General features: G+C 40.9%; 1 protein-coding gene and 1 pseudogene across 1 annotated transcript; one reads left to right on the forward strand and one right to left on the reverse strand.

The window, feature by feature from the left end:
* The first annotated feature begins 2,111 nt into the window (after nucleotides 1-2,111).
* On the forward strand, nucleotides 2,112-24,559 carry CYP4V2 (cytochrome P450 family 4 subfamily V member 2). The gene is made up of 11 exons (XM_028099842.2): nucleotides 2,112-2,467; nucleotides 6,947-7,059; nucleotides 8,488-8,573; nucleotides 9,560-9,750; nucleotides 10,152-10,221; nucleotides 11,725-11,851; nucleotides 13,591-13,773; nucleotides 16,681-16,783; nucleotides 20,857-20,991; nucleotides 21,084-21,263; nucleotides 22,441-24,559. The coding sequence occupies exons 1-11, from the start codon at nucleotides 2,254-2,256 to the stop codon at nucleotides 22,611-22,613; spliced, it is 1,575 nt and encodes a 524-aa protein (XP_027955643.2). The 5' UTR covers nucleotides 2,112-2,253; the 3' UTR covers nucleotides 22,614-24,559.
* Nucleotides 19,494-20,385, reverse strand: LOC114206093 (protein SET-like; annotated as a pseudogene).
* Nucleotides 24,560-26,217: the final 1,658 nt, after the last annotated feature.

Raw genomic sequence — 26,217 nt, forward strand, 5'->3', positions numbered from 1 at the left:
TCTTTCTAGACATTAGTTTAGCTGTAGAGAAAGAAACTTTTTCTCCCAAAGATGACACAGCATTATATATTCAGTTCTGCAATATATATTGCAGTTATATAAAGATGTCATGCATTATATATTCAGTTCTGCAAGTTGTTTATTAGTTTTCCACTTAGTATTTCATGAGCCTCTTTCCACACTGGTACTTAACAGATGACTTAAAAAAAAAAAAAAAATCAGTTGGAGAAAAGCCCTAGGCAGTGTTTCTCTCTACTTCAAAGAGGCCCTGTAAATGCCTGTGTGAAACCTATACAATAGCTGCAGATAAAACTAATCTAATTAAGCAAAGTAGGAATCCAGAGCATGTCTAAACTTACCAGCTTCCTTGACACTTTTGCTATAGTTTAGGGACCTGCTACCAGGAGAGGGGCACTCCCAGCCCAAGCCCTTAAACAAACGGAGGGTTCTAGAGGGGACGGGGGTTGGAGGATGGGTTAGCCTGGTGATGGGTTTTAAAGAGGGCACGTACTGCACGGAGCACTGGGTGTTACACGCAAACAATGAATCATGGAACACTACATCAAAAACTAATGATGTAATGTATGGTGATTAACATAACAGAATAAAAAAAATTTTTAAAAAGACTCTATATGAAAAAAAAGGGGGGGAAACCTCATCGGAAATGGAGCGGGAGGCCAGCCGGGCTCTCGCACCCTACCATTCATCCTCAATTGCAGACCCAACACAAAGAGAGGTACTCGCAAGTGATACTACTTTACTATCCCAGGAGGGAGGGAGAAAAGTTTTTCTCCTCCCCTAGCAACAGCACAGCCAATGAAAGACTGTCACAGTTCAGCCAATGAGAAGCCACTACCCTTGGAACTCCCACATTAGCCAATGGACTTTTTGTTTCTAACATACTGCCAATTCTCTCCTTCCTCTATAAAAGAGGGCTTTTTTTTCTTCTTCGTTCTCTGGGCTTGTCGATGGTTTTGCTGTCTTTCGTATGCCTCAAATTGCAGTTCTCTGCTACAACCAAGTATACTTCCCATGTTTGCAGGTAAAATAACTGACAGTTTTATTTTTAGGGTTAAGGCACGATTGAGGTAGCCCAGGCTGAGAAAAAGAGGGAAATTGGGAGTTAGGGAACACAACCCTTGGGCAGAATTCCAGCATCCTTGTCACTGTCCTTTTCCTTCTGCAGGCTCAGTGATTGGTCTTCATTCTCTTTTGGGATTACGTCATAATTACTGTCTCCTTAACAAAACCTCCTTTCCCAGCTTCTCTGATTTCCACTTCTTTCAAAGGCGGTGACCTTTTCCCTGACTTGTTCTTTTAGGTGCTGGCTTTTCAGGGTCCCAAGAATATTTTGGAAAATATTTGGATCACAGCAACCCAGCTTTCCCTTCTCAATCAGGCACCTGAGGCAAACTGAAAACGGGTGCTTCTACGGTTGTTTTGTCCCTAAAACTCCCGTAGATCAGAGTAGATCGTGCTCTGAATGATGCAGAAGCTGGGTGCAATCCCGGGGACAGGCAGCCAGTCCTAACAGAGTGGAACGCTGCAGGGTTGTGCAAGGAAGCATGAGGTTAGAGACCCTGCCGGCGGGGAAGGGGGGAACAAAAAAAAAAAAAAAAAAAAAAGCTCCTAAGGTTGAATTTCAAACCAGATACCTCTTTATTTCAATTTTTACACATATTGGTGTCTTCTAGCTGGAGTTCTCCTGTGACCAGCATCATGATGGACCTAAAACCCAAAGCTCAGCCCACCTGGGCCACGCGCGGCTGCCTCAAATTTCACTCTCATTCTCCTCCCACTTCACTTAAGTGCCTCCATTTACATTCAGCAACACTCTATGGAACCCCGAAGCTGTTTTCCCGGGTCTTTTGGTTTCTGCTTGACCAAATAAAGAGGCCCGTGTGCATTACGTAGGTTTTTGCCGAGCACAGTAACGACCCCAGCGGCGCTTTTCCTGGAGCCTGCGAGGCTCCCGCCTAGTCCCGAGGCCCAGGGCGGCCCCTGCAGCGGGAAGCCTGGGTCTCGGGGTCCCCGTTTCAGGGAGGCCAGGCCTGGGCCTGTCCGCGGTGGGAGGAGGAGGAGGGAGTGAGCGGGCCGGGCGCCACCTCTTACCCCTTGGGGCGCGCTGGCATCCCTGCGGAGTCCCGGAACTCCTCCCAGGACCAGCGTCCTTGACCTCCAGGGGCCGGACCAGCACCCCGCCACTGCCCTCCGGGCAGTCTCGATCCCTGTGCGGAGCAGACCGCTGGAGCGATGCTGGCGCTGTGGCTGGTACACTGGGGGCCGAAGCTGCTGATGTGGGGCGCGCTGAGCGCCATCTCGGTGGGGGGCGCCACCCTAATCCTGAACCTCCTGCAGATGCTGGCTAGCTACGCGCGGAAATGGCAGCAGATGAGACCCCTCCCCACGTTACCCGGCGCCTACCCGTTCGTGGGACACTCGCTGTGGATGAAGCCGGACGGGAGAGGTAAGGGACCGCGCCCAGGCCCGCCAGCTGCCCCCCGGGCGGTCGGGGGGCTCCCTGCCGGCGGGGCCGCGCCTGGCAGGAAGCCCCAGGGTGCGGGACCTCCTCGGGGCCTCAGCCGGCTCTGCACCTTCTCCCCGCGCGCCCGCCTTCTCGGCAGCCGAGAGCACCTCTGCTTGCGGTCCTGCTTGTTAGGAGAAAGAAGAACCTGTCACCCGCTGGAGAGTGGATTCCCAGTTCTATCCAGTTTGCCCTGTGACACCTGATCAAATTGTTAGGGCACCCTGTTTCACGTGAACTTCTTCTTTATGCATAGGCTAGAACGCAGTATTTCTAAACTCTTGTTCTGCCTTTTCTCTTCTTTCTCACTTCCTAGCTACTCCTGTCTCGAAACACTGCCAGTCTTGTCTCTTGGCTGTTAAAGCCTGAAGGGCAGAAACTTCCCTGGAACTGGGCAAGTAGCTTAAAACAGTACCATCATTCTCCATCCACCCACCGCCCTCTGGAAAATCAGGCTAGGGATTGATGTGAGACTTCTCTCCCTCCCCACATCACAAGACTCGACCACAACTTTCTTTTTCGACCTTCTTATTTCAGTCCTTTTAAGGAGGTTACATAATAACAGTTAACTATGAGGGCAGGGCCTTCTGGCAAACTTACACGGCATGTTTTAAAAGCCTTAGTTATTAAATAGTGAATTGTTTTCTACCGATATCTTTTTGAAGAGATTGATTTATGCTTTGTTGATGAGAAAGCAAACACACACACACACACACAACACAACACTTTAAGTTAGAAAGCTCTCAAAAGTACCTGGTATTTACAGTTTCCCATTGGGGACAGTGCATTAGATCTTAGCACTTCACTTCATTTTAATGGGTGTATACGTTGGGATACCCAGAGCTGAAAAAATTTGCCCAAAATGAAGTATTCTAAAATAAGCCTAGGGCCACAACCTTTAGTTTCACATCAGATTAATTATAAATAACAGTTTTACAAGTTGAACATTAGATGCAAAGCTTGAGGCATTCTTTTTCAGCTCTGACCCCCCCCACCCACCCCCAAAAGGCTGTCATTTCAACTTCACAGAAATAGACAAGGCCTCATGGGGGAGTGTTTATCAAAATATTGAAAATGTTTTCTAGCAGAAGAAATCCAAGTTAACTTTTCATCACCTAAACACCAGTGTGACTAATGTTACAAGTGATCCAATAATGCATTTAGATACATGAAAACCATGTTTGTAAAAATTATCTTGGTTGATATTAAAACCAGAGCTAACCTCTCCTTCTACCCTGAGGCCTTATAGCATTAAAAAATAATTGTGTACAAGTATTAATCTCCCACCCCCAAAAAGAAATAACATGCTTTAAAAAATCTCATCATATTCTTTTGGGAAATTTTTTTAAAAATTGAAATCTCCAGTAAATGAGACCTGTTTCAAAATAGACGGTGAGTTGATTGGAATATTTAAAATAATTCTCCCTGGAGTTACTTTCTGGGTGAAGAGAATGACAATATACTGGCTTTTAAAAAGGGACTTTTTAATCCAGCAAGTACTGGATTTTGGCATCAGGCAAAGCTCTGCTCACTTTAAATTTGAGAAGTTGTTTCAAACTCTCTAAAAGGAAGAGAGCAAGAGAAGAAAAAGGAACAGAGAAGAACTACAACAACAGCCAGAAAACACTGAACAAAATGGCAGTATCAATAATTAAATGTAAATGGACTGAATTCTCCAACCAAAAGACATGGTGTGGCTGAATGCATAGAAAAACAAGACCTATCTATATGCTGCATATAAGAGACTCACTTTAGACCCAAGGACACACACAGACCAAACATGAAGCGATAGAAAAAAGATGTTTCATGCAAATGGAAACCAAGAGAAAGCTGGGAAGCTGTACTTCTACCAAGCAAAATAGACTTTAAGACAAAGATTAATAAAAAACCAAGAGGGCATTCCATAATGATAAAGGGGTCAATCCAACAAGAAGATGTAACATTTATAAATATATATACACCTAACAGACGAGCACCAAAATATATAAGGCAAATAAATATGAAAGCTAAGTTAGAGGGGCTTTTTTTAAACCCTTTACTTGTAAACGTAACTGTATGACAGAGTTATTTTAAGGAGTAAATTTAATGCATGGTGTTTCTAGATCACTGTCTAGAACTTGGTTAGAGTAAGTTCCTTAATTTTCAATCAAACATGGAGTCCCGCCTTGTACCCAACATTGAGCTAAACAAAGTGGTTGATGTAGGATTATTCTAAGATATAGTCCCTGTTCTCAGTGACCTTGTCTCTTGGGCAGGAGGCTATGCTTTTGATTTGTGGCCGCTGTCCAAATTCTGGCTTCAATAATCTCACCTGGAGTTCTGCAGTTGACCTTTCATTAGCCTTTCAAACCAATCTCTTGCTTTTTAGTCCATTGTCAACACATGCCTTTTCCAACTGTTCTCTGTTATTGGACCCGATACCGTCAAACCACGGGCTCACACTTTCCTGTCTCCTCTGTCAGATCAGACCAAGGCAGCTGGTGATTATCACAAAGCGTGGTGTTTTGACACTGTTGATTTGACCCAGCTCTTTTCATAGAAATTTTGACAACTGTTTGGACCAGGAGACATTTTGAAGCAATAGGGTGTAATGGTTAAGATGGCACATTGTAGGATCTTAACTGCCTTAAGTACCAAGCCAGATTCTGTCATTTACTAGCTCTGTGATATTGGGCAAGTTACTTAGCTGTGCACAGTTTCCTCAATTGGGACAATAATAGTAGTGCCTTTCCTCTAACTGTGGTGAGGCATAACAGACAATGTCCCAAGAACCTTAACACTAGCTCTGACATATAATAACTTGCTGCAGTAAATGAACATGACATAATGGATGTTAGCTATTTTAGGATGATTATTACCGGTTTTGATGTGCCGAAATATGCACTTTAAAAAAAAATCATTAGTGTTTATTTAGCATTATATGTCATGGACATCCGTGAGCCTTAGCTCCTCTCCTACTGCATTTTGTGCAGCCTGCCCTGATGGGTGAAGCTTACTGATGAATGAGGAGCAGAGATGGGCTAAGCATGTACACATATTGGCATTGAAAAAGAGCTGAAAAGTTGAATGGTTCATTTTTTATGCCACGTCCATTTGTCCTTGGTGCCCAAATATCTATGTCAAAATAGCTCTGTCAAAAATCTTAATTACCGTATTAGTAGCCTCACAGTGGGGTTGGAATTAGCCTTGCTGTTGTTAATCAGTCATTCCCTTTGTCCAGAAGAAGCCCTGAATTCCCATATGCCTACCAACTAACCTGCCCCTCCCCACCCCTTCCTACCTAGATTTTCCCAGCAGTTTCTGCCCCATTTCCTGACATGTAATCAATTCCCCAACTGGGACTCAAATCCTCCCTTAACTTCATCTTGTTCGACTTGTGTTCTGAAAGCATGTCTAACCTTTGCCATGTCTTTTCTTTGAGGTCTGGACCCTGTATATTAATTCTTTAGTCACTGGCTACTGTCCTTTGTTTCTACCCAGATGACATTCATCAATATGGCATTTCCTCACAGAGAGTTTTGTCATGGCTTGATCTCTCATAATGCCATACTGCATTCCCCAGAGGGGGGCCTCATGGATTGCAACATGAAAAGTGTTGACTCCCAAGTTTTCCACACTACTTTGATGCTGCAGTTGGGATTGTCATCATTTCCCCACACCTAAAACAAGGGCCTGCCATATTGCACAGCCAATGCCCCTAACCCTAGCAGCATTGAATCCCAGCCTTTTCCCCACCCTCAGTGGCCTCAGTATAGCCAGGTGATCTCACCACATTAGTGTTATTGTCCTAAAATGTGACTCCAGTCATTCTAGTCCTCATCAGAAACTTCCAATTACTCCTTACAGTGTATAAAAGAAAATCAAACCCTCCAACACTCCAATCTCCTGTTCCAATGGTATCACCCCATCTTATGCTTTGGCTGCACCTTTGGGGAATTTCCAGACCTCCGTGCTTCTGCTCTGCTGTTTCTGCTGCTTGGCTTACATTCTGTAAGCCCCTGTTTCCCCTTTTCTGCCTATAAAAATACAACTCATTTTTTAATGCTCAAATGCCATCTCCTTCATGAAATTTTTTCAGCCCTCTCAATGAGAATCAATAACTCCTCAGAGCAGAACTTGTCTTTTAGCAACCATGTCATTTTCTCTGGTGTTACAAAAGTGACCATCTTCCATGGTTAGAAGATCCTTGAGAGTAGGGTTTGGGTCCTTTGGAGGTGCATGTTGCTTGGATGTTATCTTACTCATAATTAAATTACCCTCCCCATTCAGTCATGTCATTAAATAGGGACTGTGTAGTTTACCTTGAAGATGTGAGAGATATGGGAAATATGAAGTGACTTGCCCGAAGTAAATAAAAAACAAAACAAAACAACAACTCAAAAGACACAAGAAACTCATTGAAAATTAAATATTTTCTCCCAGAATTTTTTCAGCAGATCATTTGTTACAGCGAAGAATACCGACATCAACCACTAGTGAAACTCTGGCTTGGGCCCATACCAATAGTGGCCATTTATAATGCAGAAAGTGTAGAGGTGAGTGCACGGTCAATATGACCACTATTCCACTGCATGTCTAATGGTGTGAGAATCTCATCAGAATAAATATAGCAACAGTGTTCTTATATTTAATTGAATTCAGTATATTCAGCGTTTCATTACATATTTTTGGCTATGTGGGTGCCATTTAATGCTTTCCAGATATTGTCTAAATCCTGGGGCGGGTAGCAGCCTCTGGACAAAGCAGCCTCTGTATACATTTGTTATCAGATCCAAGATATTTGTTCTCCTTTTTTTTTTTTTGGAAAACCTGCATAAGGATATAGTTTTGTAGAACCATAAATAGATTATTCCGTAAGGTGAACACACATGTTATCTGCCAGGCACTGTTTCAGGAGTCCAAAAATGTAAGACTAATAAAGTATGAGTGTTTTTCTCAAGGTGATCAGAGCTTCAGATCTGTTACAAATTTATTATTCCAAGTTAATTTTCTTAAAAAAGAATGCTCCCCTGATATCGATAGGGTAGATATCATTGATCCATGCTGTTGAGATAGCTGCTCAAAAAGATTCTATACCTTTTACTTAACATTATGACACCAGGGAGATTATCTTGTGGTTTGATGAGAAAAGGATTTGGGTCAGGGAGTAAGAATTGGATAAACAGAGCTTCTTGGAACAAAATTAAACATAACTTCCTAGGCAATAATGCTGGGATATTTCTTAGTTATTGCAGTGAAGATGTTGACTTTCTCTGTACCACACTGTAGCAGCCTGGTTCAGAATAGATAGTGAGGAGACAGGTGCAGGATTTCAGCCACTGCTGACTTGGTATGAGCAGGTCTGGTGTGTGTGTGAGAGATCTGTCCAGAGTGCAGGACTGGAGTTAGGAGCCTGGGGAGCATTTTGTGCTCAGACCTAAATACTCATCCCCTCTCCTCCACTTGGATTCTAGGTGATCTGATCACATTCATGGCTTTCAGTGTTACTCACATGCTGGAGATACTCAAATGTGTACTTCTAGGTCAAGTCTTTATCCTGAGCATCATTCCTGTTTCAGACCATAGCAACTTGAATGTCTCCAAGTCAATGTGCCCCAAAATGAACTTGTGATTTCCATCTCCCTGGACATGGTCATCCTTGGATTCATTTATCTTCTCTCTCCTGCCCTCCCACCCTCAATAAATGACTCCACTTGGCTCCTAGTTCACGGTAGGATCCAGGGCATCATCTTGGACATTTTCCTTTTTCTCAACTCCATCTAGTCCCAAGACTGAATGACAGTTCTATGTTCAAAACTCTACCTGACTTTCTTTAAGGCACAGAAATAAAAATGAATCACAGAGAAATAATAGTTATAAGATGTTCCTTTAAAAAGTAGTGGTCTAGCCAGGTAGAATTCAACTTAGAGTTGAAATTGTTTTGATGTCTATATATCTCTCAATTTTTTTTTTCTCTTTCCAAGGTAATTTTAACTAGTTCAAGGCAAATTGACAAATCCTATATGTACAAGTTCCTGGAACCATGGCTTGGCCTAGGACTTCTTACAAGGTATGTCAGTGTAGATTTGTAAAGCTGTCTCATAGAAACAGTTACTTCAGTAGGTAACATGTTATGTCAGGAATGGCCACAAAGTAGTTCTCCTGTCTGCAAGACTGTGCTACCAGGAAGTAGGGGAGAAAGCTGGAAGGAAAGGTCTGGAGAACAATGGGCTCTGACAGACAGGAGTCCAGGGTGTATGGTAATCTCCAGCCACGGGACTCAATAATGATGATGACCAATGTTTCAAGAAGAGTCAGGTCCTGGTATATGAATGAAATAAAGCAAAGAAGAACTTGGGGCAGGCAGATCTTGAAAATCTAGTGAAAAAGGCAGTCATCTCCAGCAAAGTATATGGAGCACAAAATCTCAGTCCGGAAATAGGACCCCATCCTCTGAGAGAGGGCCTGCCAAGAAAAAGGCAGGACCCTCATGGGGTCTTTGGAGAATATGAAGATAGTAGAGATCAAAGTAGAATCATAGACCATAGGGATCATCTGAGGACTGAGGTTTTAGTAGAGGGGGGAAAAATAAATTTTAGAAACCCGGAGCTTGGAAATTTAGAAATATTCTTAAATTTTTCAATTTTTATGAGTGCCCCTTTAAATTTTAGTAACATAGAATAATATCTAGTGGCACCTGGGTGGCTCAGTTGTTAAGCATCTGCCTTCGATTCAGGTCATGATCCCAGGGTCCTGGGATCGAGCCCCACATCGGGCTCCCTGCTCCGCGGGAAGCCTTCTTCTCCCTCTCCTACTCCCCCTGCTTGTGTTCGCTCTCTCGCTGTCAAATAAATAAACAAAATCTTTAAAAAAAAAAGAATAATATCTAAACTATCCACATTCTGTAGCTATCTATGAATCTTCGTCATTCTGACCAACGCATTTGAGAATCTATAGGTTAAGCTCTTTATGAGTAGAGTTTTGTTGACTTGGCTAAATTTATACTTTGTTTCTGATGTTGCTTCTCTTGTTTGTAACCATGTATTGTGTTTCTAGTACTGGAAACAAATGGCGATCTAGGAGAAAAATGTTAACACCCACTTTCCATTTTACAATTCTGGAAGATTTCTTAGATGTCATGAATGAACAAGCAAATATATTGGTTAACAAGCTGGAAAAACATGTTAACCAAGAAGCATTTAACTGCTTTTTTTACATCACTCTTTGTACCTTAGATATAATTTGTGGTAAGTCTCACTGATTTGTTCCTAAAGTTACAGTGTAGAGATAGGATGGCCCAAACAGAAAATAATATTCCAGTGGGTAGGTGACTGAGGGGATCTGGAAGGGATACCGGGCTTTTCAGGGTGGTCTTACTGCTCAGCCCCCTAGGAAGCAGCAGCCGCTGGGAGGGCTTTGAGCAAAACAGTCACAGAGCCAACATGCCCAGGAAGGCAGAGGGAAGAAGGAGCGGGAACAGGGAGTCGAATATACAGGAGAAGAAGCAAAAGGGGGAGAGAACAATTTTAAAATCTCTGAGGACAGAAACAGGACTTATATCTTTTTTTTTTTTAAGTGTTTGCCATTGGACAATAAACAGAGGCTATGCGCTCGAACTGAATGGTTGCTTCTTGCCTGTGTTTTGCAGAAACAGCTATGGGGAAGAATATTGGTGCTCAAAGAAACGATGATTCCAAATATGTCCGTGCAGTTTATAGGTAAATGAAGTCCTTTTAATTATCTTTAGAATGGTTACTGATTAGGGCTTAAAAAATTATAACTAATAATTTGTGGGTATCTTTTTCATTGTTTCAAAATGAAACTTTATACTGAAATGGACCTAGTCATTTAAGTATGTATTGGGCCAGTAGCGGAATGGTTTTGTAAATCATGACACACCCAGATTATGCCATAATTTAAAATGATTCTATTGTAATATATTGAAAGATTATATTATGATGCTAAGTGATAAAGATAAAATGAGTTTTTTAGTATGATTACCACTAGGTATAAAAAAATTATTTATAGAAAGAAAAAACTAGAAGATATTATACCAAAATCTTAGCTATGGTTATTATTGTTTTGTGTGTGTGCTTCTCTTTCTTACACTGTTTTGTTGTTGTTGTTGTTCATTCTCCTTTCCCATAGTTTCTGCTCCAAGTATGTATTATTTTTTAATTGAAATAATCAATTTTACTTTAAAAATGGCTGGCAAGTATTCAACTATTAAGAGTCAGGGCCAGGATTTGAATTAATGTTTCCTATCTTTAAGTTCACTGCTCATTTCATTTTATTTTTGTAAGTATTTACTGAGCATCTGTCACCTGCCATTCATGGCCCTAGGTGCTGACTAGTTTTATAGCAGCACACAAACAGCAAGAATAGCAGGGAGACACACATGGAAACAAATAAATGCAAACATAAATTCTAATAATTGCTTAGAAAGAAAAGATCAAGTTGACATGAGAAGGAAAACGGGGTGGCACCTAGATGGCTCAGGCCATTAAGTCTCCAACTCTTCATTGAGGCTCAGGTCATGATCTCAGGGTTGTGAGATCAAGCCCCTCGTGGGGCTCTGTGCTGAGCATGGAGCCTGCTTGGGATTCTCTCTCTCCCTCTGCCCCTCTGCTTGAGGGACATGTTCTATGGATGGTGGTCAGGATACGTATCTCTGAAGAACTGGTGTCTAAGCCAGTCTCAAAGGAGGGGGATCGGTTGAGGTCTTACTTTTTTATCACTGGAAATGACAAGGGAGGTACTCGGGACAGCTGTGCGACCAATGAGTATCTGGCGAGCACTTCTTTTTGGAAGAGGGCAACCACTTGTATTCTGTCACTCCAGAGGAGTGATCAAGCTAATGAGTGGATATTAAAAAGAGGCAGATTTCATCCCAACGTGTGATTCGAGAGCCACAGCAGCCTTGGGAGGTCAAGAACTCTTTCTGAAGAAACAGAAGCACACATCAGATGGCCATCTAGTAAAGATGTTCTATAACGAATTCTTCCTTCTGCTAAGGAAACCATTACAATTTTAAGCTTCATTGGATATGTAAAAGTCCATGCATTCATTGTTGAGTATAAAACACGGGTCTCTTAGTAGCTTCTAAGACAAATCATCCTCATTTCCAGATATTACCCTTGTTGAGAGCAGGCACCAAACAGGTGCTAAAGAAATACATTTTCCCCCATGTATCAGCTAATGTATTTTTATCCTCTGTATAGAATAAGTGATATGATACATCAGAGAATGAAGAGGCCCTGGCTCTGGCTTGATTTTTTATTTCTTATGTTTAAAGAAGGACGGGAATACAAAAAGAGCCTAGAGATCCTACATAATTTTACCAATAATGTAAGTCCTCAGTTTATTTTTTTATTGTGGTAAAATATACCTAATATAAAAATTTGCCATTATAGCCATTTTAAATGTCCAACTTGGTGGCATGAAATACATTCACAATGCTATGCAGCCATCACCAGTCTCCATTTCCAGAACTTTTTAAAATCCCTGACTTTTATGTTTTGTGAATGAATATACCCGGTGTAGGACCATGGAGCCTGTGCCTCATAAAATTTGAATTGAATGATGGAAAAAAGTAGGCAAGATGATTACATTTCAACTATGTACTTAGTAAATATTAATTAAGCACTTGTTAAGTGGCAAATGTACTATCAAGTGTTAGAAATATAGTAATGAGTAGGACGTGTATGTTCCCTACTCTAAAAAGGTTCACTTAGCAAAGGAGGTTATCTATTAAAAAATGACGAAATGCAATATGAACTGTGAATATTTATTAACAAACAGGGTGCTGTGTTAAGAGAATAACAAGATGAGAATTATGAGGGACTTGTGGAAAATGTATGGAAAGACAGTAGTTTTCAAAGGCAAAGGGCCTTTATGCTAGTATTTCAACTTGGAAAAAATTAAAATTAACTGGATATTGCTATTTTATGTCCAGTTCAACGATAACAAAGAGATAGTGATGTTGTTTTGGATATAGGACGTCAGTCTGTGTTAAAGATGAATCTAGAGCGATCACCTGGCTTAGGAGACTTGCCAACAGTTTGTATTTTATGGGTATAATTGAGTTCTTCCTCAGTTTTCATGCATTAATATCAATATCAATAATTAATGAATTTCAAACTGGACGAACAGTATTATTCATTTAATAAATGTTGAAAATTGCATACTGAATGCAAGGCACCAGGGGTTCCTTCAGGAGATCTTGCACTCAAAGGACTTAGGGTCTATTCATTCAAACCATTTAGTAGCAGGTTTGGTCAATTGCCTAATAGGAGAAAAAAAAGTTGAGTTGATGGGCTTTAATGCTTTCGTTCATTCAGCAAATAACGAGCGTTCTCAAAATGCCAGGCAGTGCTCTAGAGGTTGGAAATATATCAATGAACAAAGACAAATTTGCTACCATGTGGGTCATACATTTGAATTAGAAGAGAAGGGCACCAAATAGGAAGTATAACATCATGCCAGATAGCAAGGAAAATGGGAAAAAATAAAGCAGGCTTGGGAAGATAGTGCTAGAGACTAGCATCACAGGGATCAGGGAAGCTCTTTCTGATAGTGTGACAATAAGCAGAGACTTGAAAGAAAGGAAGGAGCCAGCCCTGAGGAGGAAGGAGTAGTCTCAGCAGAAGGAACAGCAAGCAAACAGGTGAACTGACCGGCAAATTGCTATTTCTTTTTTCCAATATGACATGTAATTAGAGCGATGTGTAGTCTACTATATAAGGATTGCATTCTCTCCAGCACCTATACTTTTATCTTGTTGGCTCATTCAGCTCTCTAGAGATGATTATGCTATACCCCATGGAAAGACTGTAAAAATAGTGCTTGAAAATTCTGAAGTTGCCTGACATTAAATTCATTTTTAGAAGTCTTCTCAAATAATGCCCTAAAATTGAACAGGAGGCTTGACTATACTTTTACAAGAGCCTAAGTTATTGTTGCAATAGCAAGGATAGGAAAGTTTTAGAAAAAAAATAAGCTAAAGAAGCTAGTATCTTTTCATAGGAAAGTGTATTTTTAGGTTATAATAAATTGCAGACAAAAGCATGTCATCGTTTAAATCATAGGTCATCACTGAACGGGCCAGTGAAATGAAGAGAGAAGAACCCGGAAGTGCTGACAAGGACTCTTCCTCCTCCAAAACTGAACGAAGGGCTTTTCTTGACTTGCTTTTAAATGTGACTGATGATGAAGGGAACAAGCTAAGTTATGAAGATGTTCGAGAAGAAGTTGACACCTTCATGTTTGAGGTATTCTATGTCATCATGTTATTTTCAGATATCACTAAATTTCAGTTATTTTTTAGAATCTTTAATATTATTTTTTAAGTTTAATGAAATTTTATTTATTTATTTTAAAGATTTATTTATTTTAGAGAGGGGGGAGGGGCAGAGGGAGAGAGAGAATCCCAAGCAGACTCCCCACTGAGCACGGAGCCCCATATGGTTTTCGATCCCACAGCCCTGAGATCATGACCTGAGCCAAAACCAAGAGTCGGACGCTTAACTGACTGTGCCACCCAGGCGCCCCTTAATCAAATTTTAAAGTAGCTTAATATAACTAAGGAAGAGTTATTAGATAAGCATTAAAGATTATAAAATTTAAGAACCTAATAAAGTATCAGATCAATTTCCTTGTTCAGAAAATCTTTGATTCATGGTGGGTACAGTGTAGACACATTTTTTTTTTTTTCCCTCAAGAAAACCTAAGGTCTGTCAGGCTTTTCCAAGCAGAGGAGCAGCCAGAAATTACTGTCAGTCTCTATATCGCTTCACGCTTCCTTTTAATCTCTAAAACCCATGAGTCTCTTTTTTTCACTAGCTTCTTTTAAAGAAGACTGTTTTCTTTCTGCCTCTACCAATGAGTACTTAGCTACTACTACGAGCTGCCCTAACTAAAGAAGAAAGCAAGAGCCCTCCCATAGAGAATTTAACCAGTTTGTAAATCTGAAAAGATTTCTGGTCTTCAAATAATAATAGCAATAATAAAAGATGCAGTTTTTACAGAGATAATTCTAACTAACTATATTAAATATTACAAGGAGTGAGTCTGTCAATGTATGGATTGCCAAGTAAAGAAATGGTTTTTTTAAGCACCACATGGTAATATTTTGGAAGTGGAGGAAAACAAAAGGCATCAGTGGTTTTCGGCGGCTCAGCATATGCTCAGTGGTGTGTTAACTGCTCTGCCTAGAGCCGTCTGGGTGTGATGCTAGTGCTCCTCTGTCCGATCTTCCTGAGGGAGGACAGTCTGCGTGCTGGAGAGGGAAGCAGGCGGTGTTGAATGTCCATTGACTTGGGTTCTCCTCCTGGTTCATACTGGCCATATGAGATGCTTCCAGTCATCCCTGATCTCTGTCACAGCTTTCCTGAGTAAAATAGAGAGATGACCTAGAGCAGTGATTTCAAACTTCTTTTTTAAGCAGAGCACTTTATTGAAAAGAAATGTTATGCAGAAATTGGACATCTACTTAGCTAAAAAATGGAGAGGGGTTCAGCATGTGGTCTCTGGGGCCAAGTCCCAGCCATACCCTGTCCTGGAGGTGTGACCTTGGGCACCTTATCCAGCCTTTCTGGGCTTCAGCGTCCTCATTGTCAGATGACGGGCCTCACAGATTAGATTAATAATTTTTAAATTGTCCCAAGAGGGGCACCTGGGTGGCTCAGTCCGGTCATGATCCCAGGGTCCTGGGATCGAGTCCCGCATCGGGCTCCCTGCTCAGTGGGGAGTCTGCTTCTCCCTCTCCCTCTAGTGTTTCCCTCACTTGTGCTCTCTGGCTCTCTCTCTGTCAAATTAAAAAAAAAAAAAAAAGTAAAGTGTCCTGAGAATTGTGCCTGACACATAGGAAGTATGTAGCAGATATTGGCTGTTATTCAATGTTGAAGGGGAGAGACCCTCTCACATCTCCACCCTGTATACACACACACACACACACACACACACACACACACACACACACACGTGCATCCACACACACTGACACACACACATACACTGTCATCCATGCACCTATACCTACACATACATACATATATATGGCACGCACACATCCATCTCCCACCAGTGACCTCTCACACTCATGAAAACAACCAGACCAATGAATGATCTCTTTCTTCCAGTTTTAACATTCTTTGAAATCCTGAGTTTTTTTCTTTTTTGCATTGAATAGGAGGCATGCCCCCGACTGTAATAGTGAGACCTCCTCCCTAAGGTGGATGTGCCCTGCCTTTCATTGCCTGGCTGCCAGCCACTAGATACGCAGGTTTTTGCCCCTGCCCTAGCCCCGCGGTGCTCTCCTGTAAATTCCGTGCTTTGTTTTGCTTCATCCAGCTTTCTCTGGGTAGCAGACTAAATGAAATAGGACATTCAGCCTCAGTATTTTATCTCAAAAATGTGAATAACAGTATCAAGTATTTCGTGACGTTTTTGTGAAGAACAATTGTGTTAGTTTCTGCCAAAGTACCTAGTGTTTTTCCTAGAACTCAGCACATATTAGAATGAAGATGTTTATCAACTTCTTGCTGTGGAGAATGCTCAGAACTCCCTGGTGTCCAGCATCGACAGGTAAAGCCTACCTTGCAAAGGAGGGGAAAGTGGAGAAGTACAGATCTGGCAAGCTGGCTCACAAAAATCAGACTCTTCCCTCTTTATTTTTTTTTAAGATTTTATTTATTTATTTGAAAGAGAGCACGAGCACGGGCAGGGGGAGCAGCAGGCAGAGGGAGAAGCAGACTCCCAGCTGAGGAGGGAGCCCGATGGGGGGCCTGATCCCAGGACCCCAGGATCACAACCTGAGCCGAAGGCAGATGCTTAACAACTGAGCCACCCAGATGCCCCTGGACTTTTCCCCCTTTAAAACTGCCTGGTGCACGCTGTCCTTGGAATGCCCCTTTATTGGCACAGCCGAGCCACTTCTCACCAAGTAGAAAGCTCCATGTAGCGGTGAAATGTCTCTCTAAGCATGAACCTCCACCTTGAAGGGATTATTTTATATGTTTGCTTCTTACCAAGGTGAGATACTGTGTGCAATTAATTTGTGATGTTCTGGAGTCACACTGCAGCTGTCAAATCCAGAGACAGTTCAAAACAGAGTCATCATTCCTGACCTTTTCAATACAACTCTGCTTCTTAAGCCATGTTTCTTCTCACATTTGTAGGGCCATGATACGACAGCAGCAGCAATAAGCTGGTCCTTGTATCTATTGGGTTCTTACCCAGAAGCCCAGAAACAGGTGGACAGTGAACTGGAAGAAGTGTTTGGTATGTTTGGCCCCATCATTAGCTGCTCCATGGGTCCCAAGTCCACTGAAACCAATGCCATTCATGCTCATCGAGGATGTGCAGTAGGACCTGTTGTAGAGACACTGTCATAAGCAGGAAAGCTCCCATGTGGGACCCCTTCCAGTACTGGAGTCTTTGCAAGGCCTCTTCTGCTCACTCACAGGCATTTGCTACCTGCCTGGCATGTGACTGCATTGGGCTAGATGCTGGGGTTGCACAAATAAATGCTGTATCTCCAAGGACCTCACTGCTTAGTAGATGAGCCAGCCATTGTGCATGAAGCATGGAGTCCTGGCTATGCACTTGAGTGATATGGAGAAGGTGCTCTTTGGGAGCAGGGAGGAACAGGTGATGTTAGTTAGAGGGCGTCCAGGAAAGCTGTTCCATACTGGATTGCATCCGGCCACAAATGGGAGGAGAGGTAGGGTCTGCTAGCGGACATAAATTTCTATTATACAACCAGCAATCTGCTTGTAGAGCTAGTTATACAAGGTATAGGACTATAGGTAAGGAGTCCTAGGCTGAAGCCAATAGGGATGTCATCAGAGGCCCAGTCTTGCTCGTTTTTCTCTCTGTTCTTCACCATTGTGGCTTTCATCTTCTTGATTGTTGTTCTAGGTCTCATGTTTGTCTTCAAGACAAGAGGAAAGGGGAAGGGGGAATGAAGGATGTATTCGTTTCTGGGGCTTCTATAACAAATTCTATAAGCTGGGTGGCTTAAAACAACAGATATGTATTCTTTCACAGTTCTGGACACCAGAAATCCAAAATCATTATTGCTGAGCCTAAATCGATGTGCTGACAGGTTGTTCTCCTTCTGGAAGCCTCAGAGGAATCTGTTCCTTCTCACTTCTGGTGCCTGCCAGCATTCCTTGGTTTATGGTCCATCTCTCAAATCTCTGCCTCTATTCACAGCACCTTCTCTTCTCTCTCTCTCTCTCTCTGTGTGAGAGAGAAAGCGCTCTCTTCCTCTCTCTTATAAAGACATTTGTGATGACATTCAGAGCCCACCTGTATAAACCAGGATAATCTCCCCATTTTAGATCATTAACTGAATCAAATCTGCAAAGACACCCTTTTCCCATATAAGGGAACATTTACAGGTCCTGGGGATTAGTACTTGAGATATGTAGGGGCCATTGCCAGCTGACCACAAGGGGCCACACATTGTGCCATCACTTTTATCCTTTGTTTAATCACACATCACGTGGCTCCCAAAGCTGGGAGGAGAAAATGAAAGATTTGGGTCAGCCAACCAACAAAGTGTATCTGACGCAGTTGCATAGAGAAAAGAACTAGGAAAGGAAAAATGAAGATAAAAGGAGAGGGCAGGCATTCTAGAATGAGGAGAACAGATGGACAGTGACACAGAAATGGAAACATTTGGAGGACAGTAGTAAATAGTGAGGGGCAGCTAGAATTTAGAACATATACTGGAACGTATTGAAAGCTGAGGTTGGACAAGTAGTTTATGTGTTGAGGTTGGACAAGTGTTCATGTGGTGTGAGGACTGGAATTTCATATCAAGAGGGAAGACTTTATTTTGTGGAATGGAGACAATCTAAACTTACTGGCTCTGTTTCTATAGTCATTTTATTTTTTTTCTGTATTGATTTTAATTTCTCTCATATTGCCTGTGGTGAGTTAATTTGGTCTTTGAAAAGCTTACACATTATTTTGGGATACGTTCACATTTTGTATCCTCTACAATGTGTAGCTCATTGCTGGTCTCACAAATACTTTTTGATCTCACCTAATTAAAACACCATTATTCTAGATGCTTTATTCTGCTCCTTCTTGTGTTTTCTATGATGGTATGGTGCCTCACTTTTTCTTCTATCCCCAGTATTAGCTCTAAAATTTCATGAGCAACTAATCTTTGGACATTGAGTTGCAAGTATTAATTCCTCTTGTTACACATAAAATTAACCATTTATTTGTGTATGTTTAGTTGTATTGTAACAAAGCAACTTGTAACTGATCATCCTTTTCCCCCAAAACAAAATTTTTTTAAAAATAAACAGGAAAATAATTACAATAGAGAATGTCAATTCCAGATAAGGTCTTACAGGCTCGCTGTGTCTCCCATCGAGTGGTAAGGCTCAAGTCACGAGGAGAGAATTTTATTTCTAAAGTGTCATCCTAAACTGCAAGGATGCCCATTAAACATCATAATTAAACATGCCAAAGGAGAAACCATGTTGTCAAGATGCCCACTTCACCTGCCCAAGCATCTCTAAACCACCCTTCCCTGATCTTCTAGAAACCCATTTAAAAATAAATAAATAAAAGTACAAGAAAGTAGACAGATACATATTGGTAAATGCTAACTGTCCATATTCATGTAAAGACACAGTGTAATCTCTGAGCCCAATATTGAGGGACTGTGCACTACCACACGGGGACCAAGCACTCCCCAGCTTCTAGCAGAGCTAAGGGAGCAGAAGCATTATTTTTTGTTTTTGTTTTTGTTTTGTTTTGTTTTGTTTTGTTTTTGTTATTTTGGTCCCCCACAGAGCACAAGAGTGTTGTTTATATGAAGTTTTGGTTGAGACAGAAAGGGATAAAAATGAATTTGGAATAGAAAAGGGTAGAGTTTCTCTTCCCAGTGTATTGTGCTCAAGGTATTACCCTCCCCCCCGCCCCCAAATAAGTTGAGAACCATGGTGTAAAGGAGAGAAGAGAGGTTTCAAGAACAGCATGACTGAGCACAAGGGGACGGGAGAAAATTAAAACAAGAAGATTGGAATCCATCAGTCTTCCATTTGTCATCTCCTCCACCATCTTTTCCTCCCTCCCCTACTTCCTCATCTTCTCCTTCATTCTCATTCTCTCCATTAGTATATCTTCTCCTCCTCCATCCCCTTCTTCATCATCCATGTCAGGAACTAAGTGGTACTGTCGTGGATTTGGCCAAATACCATCTTGGATGTCCTCTCCTAACTCATCTGTACCTGCATAAGAAGGGTCAGTAAACCAGAGAAAGCAGCTCTCTGGTTCCTCATGCTCCCTCTTCCTGCTGGCTTTATTTTGCATTTGACTTGAGCATCTCATCAAATCCTTTCGATTTCCATTTGATCTCAGTAGGCTTTGAAGATGGATCACATTCTCATCCAGATGAAATTCTTTGGCGAGAACTTTATTTTTGAAGGAAGGGTTTTTTTTTTTATCAAAATGAATATCTATTCTATAACCTCATTTAATACTTCAAATTCAGTCACTTTCACTCTGGTCAGATAATGCAGTGCCTCTTCATCTTCCTCCCCAAGTAATGGGGTGGCTGACAGATGCTGTGACCCCAGAATTTGGGATTTAGGTGATCAGTTCCAACCTCCTTTGAAAACATGGTTGGGGTGGTTTGTTATATTTCTGTTATCCCTTCAAAATTCTTCACTGGCTTTTTCCTCAGGTCCATCTATTTCATTTTGTACTTCATCGGTATGTTCAGTTGCTCCTTGCTGTTCTTTTCCTTCCTGTGGCACGTCCAGAGAGGGTGAGGTTGATGTCTCCTCTGGCCTGGAGGCAGGAGGCAATCTTAGTTTCTTTGTCTGACACAGGAACGAAAAGTGTTTAGGGGCCATGTTGGGGGGAGAGTCCAAGAATCTGACCCAAGAGAAGATGCACATCTGGAAGCTCTGAGAACTCAAATTAACCATTTTAAAGTGTATGATTTAGTACATTCGCAGTGTTGTGCAACCATTACTCCATCTAATTCCAAAACATTTTCAGCACCCCGAAAGGTAACCCCGTACTGTTAATCAGCCATACCCCATTCCCTCTTCCTCCAGCCCCCAGCAACCACTAATTTACTCTCTGTCTCTATGGATTTACCTGTTCTGAGAACTTCCTATGAATGGAAGCATACTATGCATGACCTTTTGTGTCTGGTTTCTTTCACTTAACACATCTCATTTTATCATGTATAATATTAGAAATCCTACTTTGGCTGTAGGTATTTAACATTTGGTGCTTTGATTAATTCCTCTTTGATGTCCCATTCCCCAAGCCCATAGAGTTCTTTCATTGTCATCTCATGTATTTCCTTTAACCAGGGAAGTCTGATCATCCTGCTGCCTTAGAGGACCTGAAGAAACTCAGATACTTGGAATGTGTCATTAAGGAGAGCCTTCGCCTTTTTCCTTCTGTTCCTTTATTTGCCCGTAATCTTACTGAAGATTGTGAAGTTGGTAAGAACTCTGTAATCAGGAGAGTAGGGAGAATGGATTTTTTAATGTCCATCTTATTCCATTCTTATGACATATTGCCTACCTCTTGACAGGGGGTTACAAAATTGTGCAAGGCTCTCAAGCCATCATCATTCCCTATGCACTGCATAGAGATCCAAGATACTTCCCAAATCCTGAGGAGTTCCAGCCCGAGCGGTTCCTTCCTGAGAATTTGCAAGGACGCCATCCATACGCATACGTGCCCTTCTCTGCTGGACCCAGAAACTGTATAGGTTTGTATCCATCAGAATTGGTTTCACCTTTCCAGCCCACATGGTAGTGGGTTTTTCAGAATAATTTCTTTGAGATGTAGTGTCTCATAGGCAACAGTCTTAAAAAACTGGTTTCCTTTCTCCTCCCCCTCACTATACATTACTATTCCAAAAAAGACTGTCATAAGGATTAATTTTCTAGGACTGCCATTACAAAATACTACCAGCTGGTGTGGCTTAAACAACAGATAATCATTTTCTCATATTCTGTAAGCTGGAATTCTGAAATCGAGGGGTCAGCAGGGTGGGTTTCTTCTGAGGCCTTTCTAAAGCTCGGTTTATAGATGGTCATCTCCCCGTATCTCCACGGGGTCTTTCCTGTGTGTTTCGTGTCCTCATTTCTTCTTAAAAAAAAAAAAAAACCCACCAGTCAGATTGGATTAGGGTCCATCCATATAACCTCATTTTAAGTTAATTAACCTCTATAAAAATCCTATCTGCAAAAACAGTCACATTCTGAGGTACAAGGGTTAGGGCTTCAACATATGAATATGGGGGGACACAGTTCAGCCCATAACATAAAGCACAATCAGTTACATGCTGATTTTGGATCAAAATAGAATATATTTTATATAGTAGAAAACTTATTTGTAGTGATTAGCTGTATTCAACCTAATATCTGTGTTTGTTGCTTTTAAGAATTGCATCTTGCAAGATGAAAACATAGAAGACTTACCATATGGACAGCTGAAGTACTTAAAACAAAATGAATGCACATCACCATGCATTATAAACGCTTTGGCTTTAGGATCTCTAGCATTTTATCATCCATGTAAACGCAGGTGTTAGTAAAATGAGGTCAGATTTAAATGGATGAATCTGAAGCATATTTACTGTAGTAAATTAAAGGCCCAATAAGAAAGCCATCTCAAGTAGTGATTCTCATGCTTCAATGACCAGAATTCTTCTGGGTTATTGCTCAAACACAGATACCTACCCTACCCCAACTATTTGGATGCACTGGGTAGGAGCAGAGAAGGGAACTGAAGAATCTTCATTTTTAACAAACATCCCAAGTGATTCTGATTGTCCCTACTGTGAAAATATAAAATCGCTTGCTTCCTCTAACAGGACCTATGATTTCTCAGATTTGAGATATATGTATAATTAAAGTAATGCTATTTACATTAATTTGAAGGTCAAAGGTTTGCCATAATGGAAGAAAAGGCCATTCTTTCCTGCATCCTGAGGCATTTTTGGGTAGAATCCAACCAGAAAAGAGAAGAGCTTGGTCTAGCAGGAGAGTTGATTCTTCGTCCAACTAATGGCATCTGGATCAAGTTGAAGAGGAGAAATGCGGATGAATCCTAACCATATAATTGGACTGTGCCTTTGTCATGTAAAAGGTCTTTCTTGAAGGAAACTGGATTTATAATTTCTAGATCAGAGTTCAATACTCTTAGTCCCTAGACCTATTTCTTTCTTGTCCCTGCTTACGTTGCAGTCAAGTCCACCAAAGAGTTTTATATTTTCATCACCACCATAGATCTTACCCTTGGTTTTGATCCCAAAAGTAGAGTTAACTGATGATGGCACCCAAATAAACATAGGACAAGTTTTTCAACAGAGGGATCCACTGACCAACTCAATTTCAATTGGCACATCCAAAGGATATAATTTAATTAAAGTTCCAGAATTTTTTTAAGGTATTCTTATTGACTGGGGAACATATATATGCATGTACACCTATGCATTTACTTTGAAAAGGGTGATTAATTAAGTACTTAGACATAAGAAGCTTAAGTTTTTAAATTATATGAGTGGCATCAATTATGAGAAGAATTATTATTACAGCACTTTTTGGATTTTATCACCTAGAGTAGATAATTTGTAAGTTGACTCATAGGTTCTCTTCCTATTTCCCTTTTGACTAAGTCCTTATAGCCATGACTTCATTATTCATAGTATCACAACTACCCTTATATATCATATAAGGTTGGGAAAGATTCCTCTTGGTAATAACCAATCCCCTACATTGTGTCAGGGTTGAGTAATGGCTTTTGGAGCTGGACGGTCCTTATTGTGTATCTAGTTGTACTCCCTTTTATTAGAAGAAGGGAATGAGGTCAATGAGAAGGTAAGTTTCTGCCCAGAGTCATGCCACTAGTGGGCGATAGGGCTGGGCATAGAGGCCTGTACTCTCTCTCCACTCCCGGTGCGATAGGCTTCACTATGTCTGCTTTTACTTTATTGGAACTCAGGTGTGTAACTAGATGTGTCATTACAACACAGATTTTCTGCCTCTAATTTTGGATATTTCTTCTAGAATTCTTCCATTGTTAAAGGAAAAGAGAAGCCGTTCACCTCATTTAGGTAACTATATTTAGTATTTAGGTTACTATGTTTAGTAACCAGTAATATCTCACTTAGTTTAGGGTTAGGCGAGTAAATTCAATCCTCCAGAACATACCTATCGAGCTGTTAACTGACATACATTCTCTGAATTTTAATTCCATAGGTAGTATCTCTACTCCCTCACTCAGTGACTTTAAAAACCAACTTTTAATAAACTTAATAACATTGTTTTTTCAATACTCCCAAGGCAATAGCAGATAGAAGCAACGAATTAAGAAGATGGAATTTGTATTCTTCAATGGATATCAGAGGAAGAGATTACAGAACCAAAGCCATTTGCAAGCACTTCAGGCTGAGTCATTTAGGGCAGGGTCAGAAGCTCTACCCATGTTACAATCCCAAGAAACCCTGGTGCAGACAACCCAGTTGCTAAGTTGATGAGAAGAAGTCAAGGAAGTATATGATACAATTGAAAAAGAGTCCCATCATATGCTTACCTTTGTTATCTAAAAAGTGGATATAGGCAGAAAATCTTATTCCCAGATGACTATAGATAATCAAAGTTTTATTCTTGGAAAGTAGCATTATTTCTCAATTTTATGCATTTAGATATAAAACTTGTGTGATTTTTTCCTTCCTTTCCTTTTCTTCCCCCTTTTCTTTTTTTAGTGACCCTAAATTAGATGTAAAATTAAAGTAAAACATTTTTTAATGTTACCTTTTGGCCTAAGGTCTTCATGTGGCCCCAGAATAATTTGTTATTTGTGTTTTAATTGGAAATTCTCTTAACCGTGTTAGAGGTGGAATTGAGAAATTATGTTATAGTCTGTGGTATCAAAATGCAGATGCTGGCTTTTAGTTTTTTTTAATAAGAGGATGATCTAGTATCTGTGACCCTGTTACCTGTCTTACTACTGCTTGACAGAGGTATTGCAAGAAAAATAAATTACATTTTAATCATAGATGCTACATTTTATTCTAAGAATCGATGTCAGTTTGAAATATAGATAGGTTTAAAGGCAAATTAGTGGGTGACCAATTCATAATGAGTAATAAAGGAAATAGCACGTTTGAGCTGATGTCAACAGTGCTACTCAGATTTTCTAACAAAATGTTCCTTGTACCCTTGTCATAGACTGATTTTGAGTTTTCCTGACTCTGAATAATTAACCAGAGGAGACATAGAAATACCAGCACATTTTGCTCACCTGGGAATTCACAGAGGCCTGGGAACCAGCAAAACTATCAGCATCATTGGATCTCAGGCATTTATAGTCTAGAAACCTTCCCAGTGAACTGATTGATGTTCTATTCATTGTCACAGACAACGAAAGAATGTCAGTTTTTGGACCAAGTGACCTGTCTCACAGTGAAAGAGATGCTGTGCAAAAAAAAAAAAAAAAAAAAAAAGTCAATTTTTACCCTGAAATATATCTGGAAGACAAAAATGTTTTTCTTTCCAGCATGTAATGAGATGCTGGTAGGCACATGACAAATTTTTTAGTCTGTCTGGAAACTTCCCCCCCTTTTTTAAGGAACAGCACCCTCTTTATCTTTGGAACAATCCCATGATAAATACCTCCCCCCTTTTTCTTCCGTGTCTCACCCTTTTGCTTCCCCAACACGCACACTGTAAATATACGCAGTTTTAGTTGATGATGCCATGTTCTTAGGCAATCTTGTTCTCTTAAGTTGATTGACCCAAGCAGGGGCCAACTCTGATTCTGCCCTTGGGAATCAGTGGAGGTTTTAAGTTGTGAGACTGGAGATCAACTGATGGTTGAGCCTCTGGAGCAGCCACTAGGAGATGGGAAGAAGGTGATGGGTAAAGAAGAAGCAGAGGAAAGAAATGGAGAGAATCCTGGAGGGTCCACATCCTGTGTTCCAGATGATGCTGAAGCTCACCTGCATGCCTGCCCTGTGCACTGTTGAGTTGTTCTCTACCCTGGAGCCCAAGGGCCAGGATGTTGTCATTTTGCTTAGGTTGATTGTCCCTCATTTCTAACCCAAAGCAATTTAGTATGTGTCAGCTCAGCTATGGGATGAAGGAAGTTGCTCTATTCTTTGGACATGATCTTAGATTTTCATCCTCTTTCCTTTGTGCTGTTCAATACTTCCCCAGGCTGGATAATATCAGCCAATAACATATGTCTGCTAGTCATTTACATGTGATAGAATTTTTAAAAATTAAGATTTAACTGACATTATATTAGTTTCAGGTGTATAACACCATGATTTGATGTTTGTGTGTATGTGAAAGGATAAATGCAATACCATTTGAGGAAATACAGGGTTTCCATCTTTTCTAGATGATAGGAAAATGAAAAGTCCAGTGCTTAATTTTAGAATACAGCTGGGATTAGCCTAACACAAGAGTCTGGTTTCTTAGCTCCCTCCTGATGTATTCCCCAGACTAGTTCATCATTATTTCTTGCTTTAATTAAACCAGATTCACCCCAGTTTTCATTCTGGCTAGCTGTATTCCAAATTCCGGGGACAAATCTCTCATCTGTAATTACTACGAATGGACTGTGTATTCTCTCCTCTGCTTCTTGTGCAGACATTCACCAAACGGGAGTATTTCTTTGGACCTTTTACATTGAATTCAATTTCTAAATTT

The sequence above is a fragment of the Eumetopias jubatus genome, unplaced genomic scaffold, assembly GCF_037043125.1.
Source record: "Eumetopias jubatus isolate StellerSeaLion01/CBP00866 unplaced genomic scaffold, mEumJub1_p1.0 scaffold_2, whole genome shotgun sequence".
NCBI lineage: Eukaryota > Metazoa > Chordata > Mammalia > Carnivora > Otariidae > Eumetopias > Eumetopias jubatus.

Excerpts from the sequence above, each read along its gene's own strand:
- CYP4V2 (XM_028099842.2), top strand. The coding sequence starts at position 2,254 with ATGCTGGCGCTGTGGCTGGTACACTGGGGGCCGAAGCTGCTGATGTGG. Across the intron at positions 7,060-8,487 it reads ATAATGCAGAAAGTGTAGAG|GTAATTTTAACTAGTTCAAG; the intron begins GTGAGTGCACGG and ends TCTCTTTCCAAG. Across the intron at positions 9,751-10,151 it reads TACCTTAGATATAATTTGTG|AAACAGCTATGGGGAAGAAT; the intron begins GTAAGTCTCACT and ends TGTGTTTTGCAG.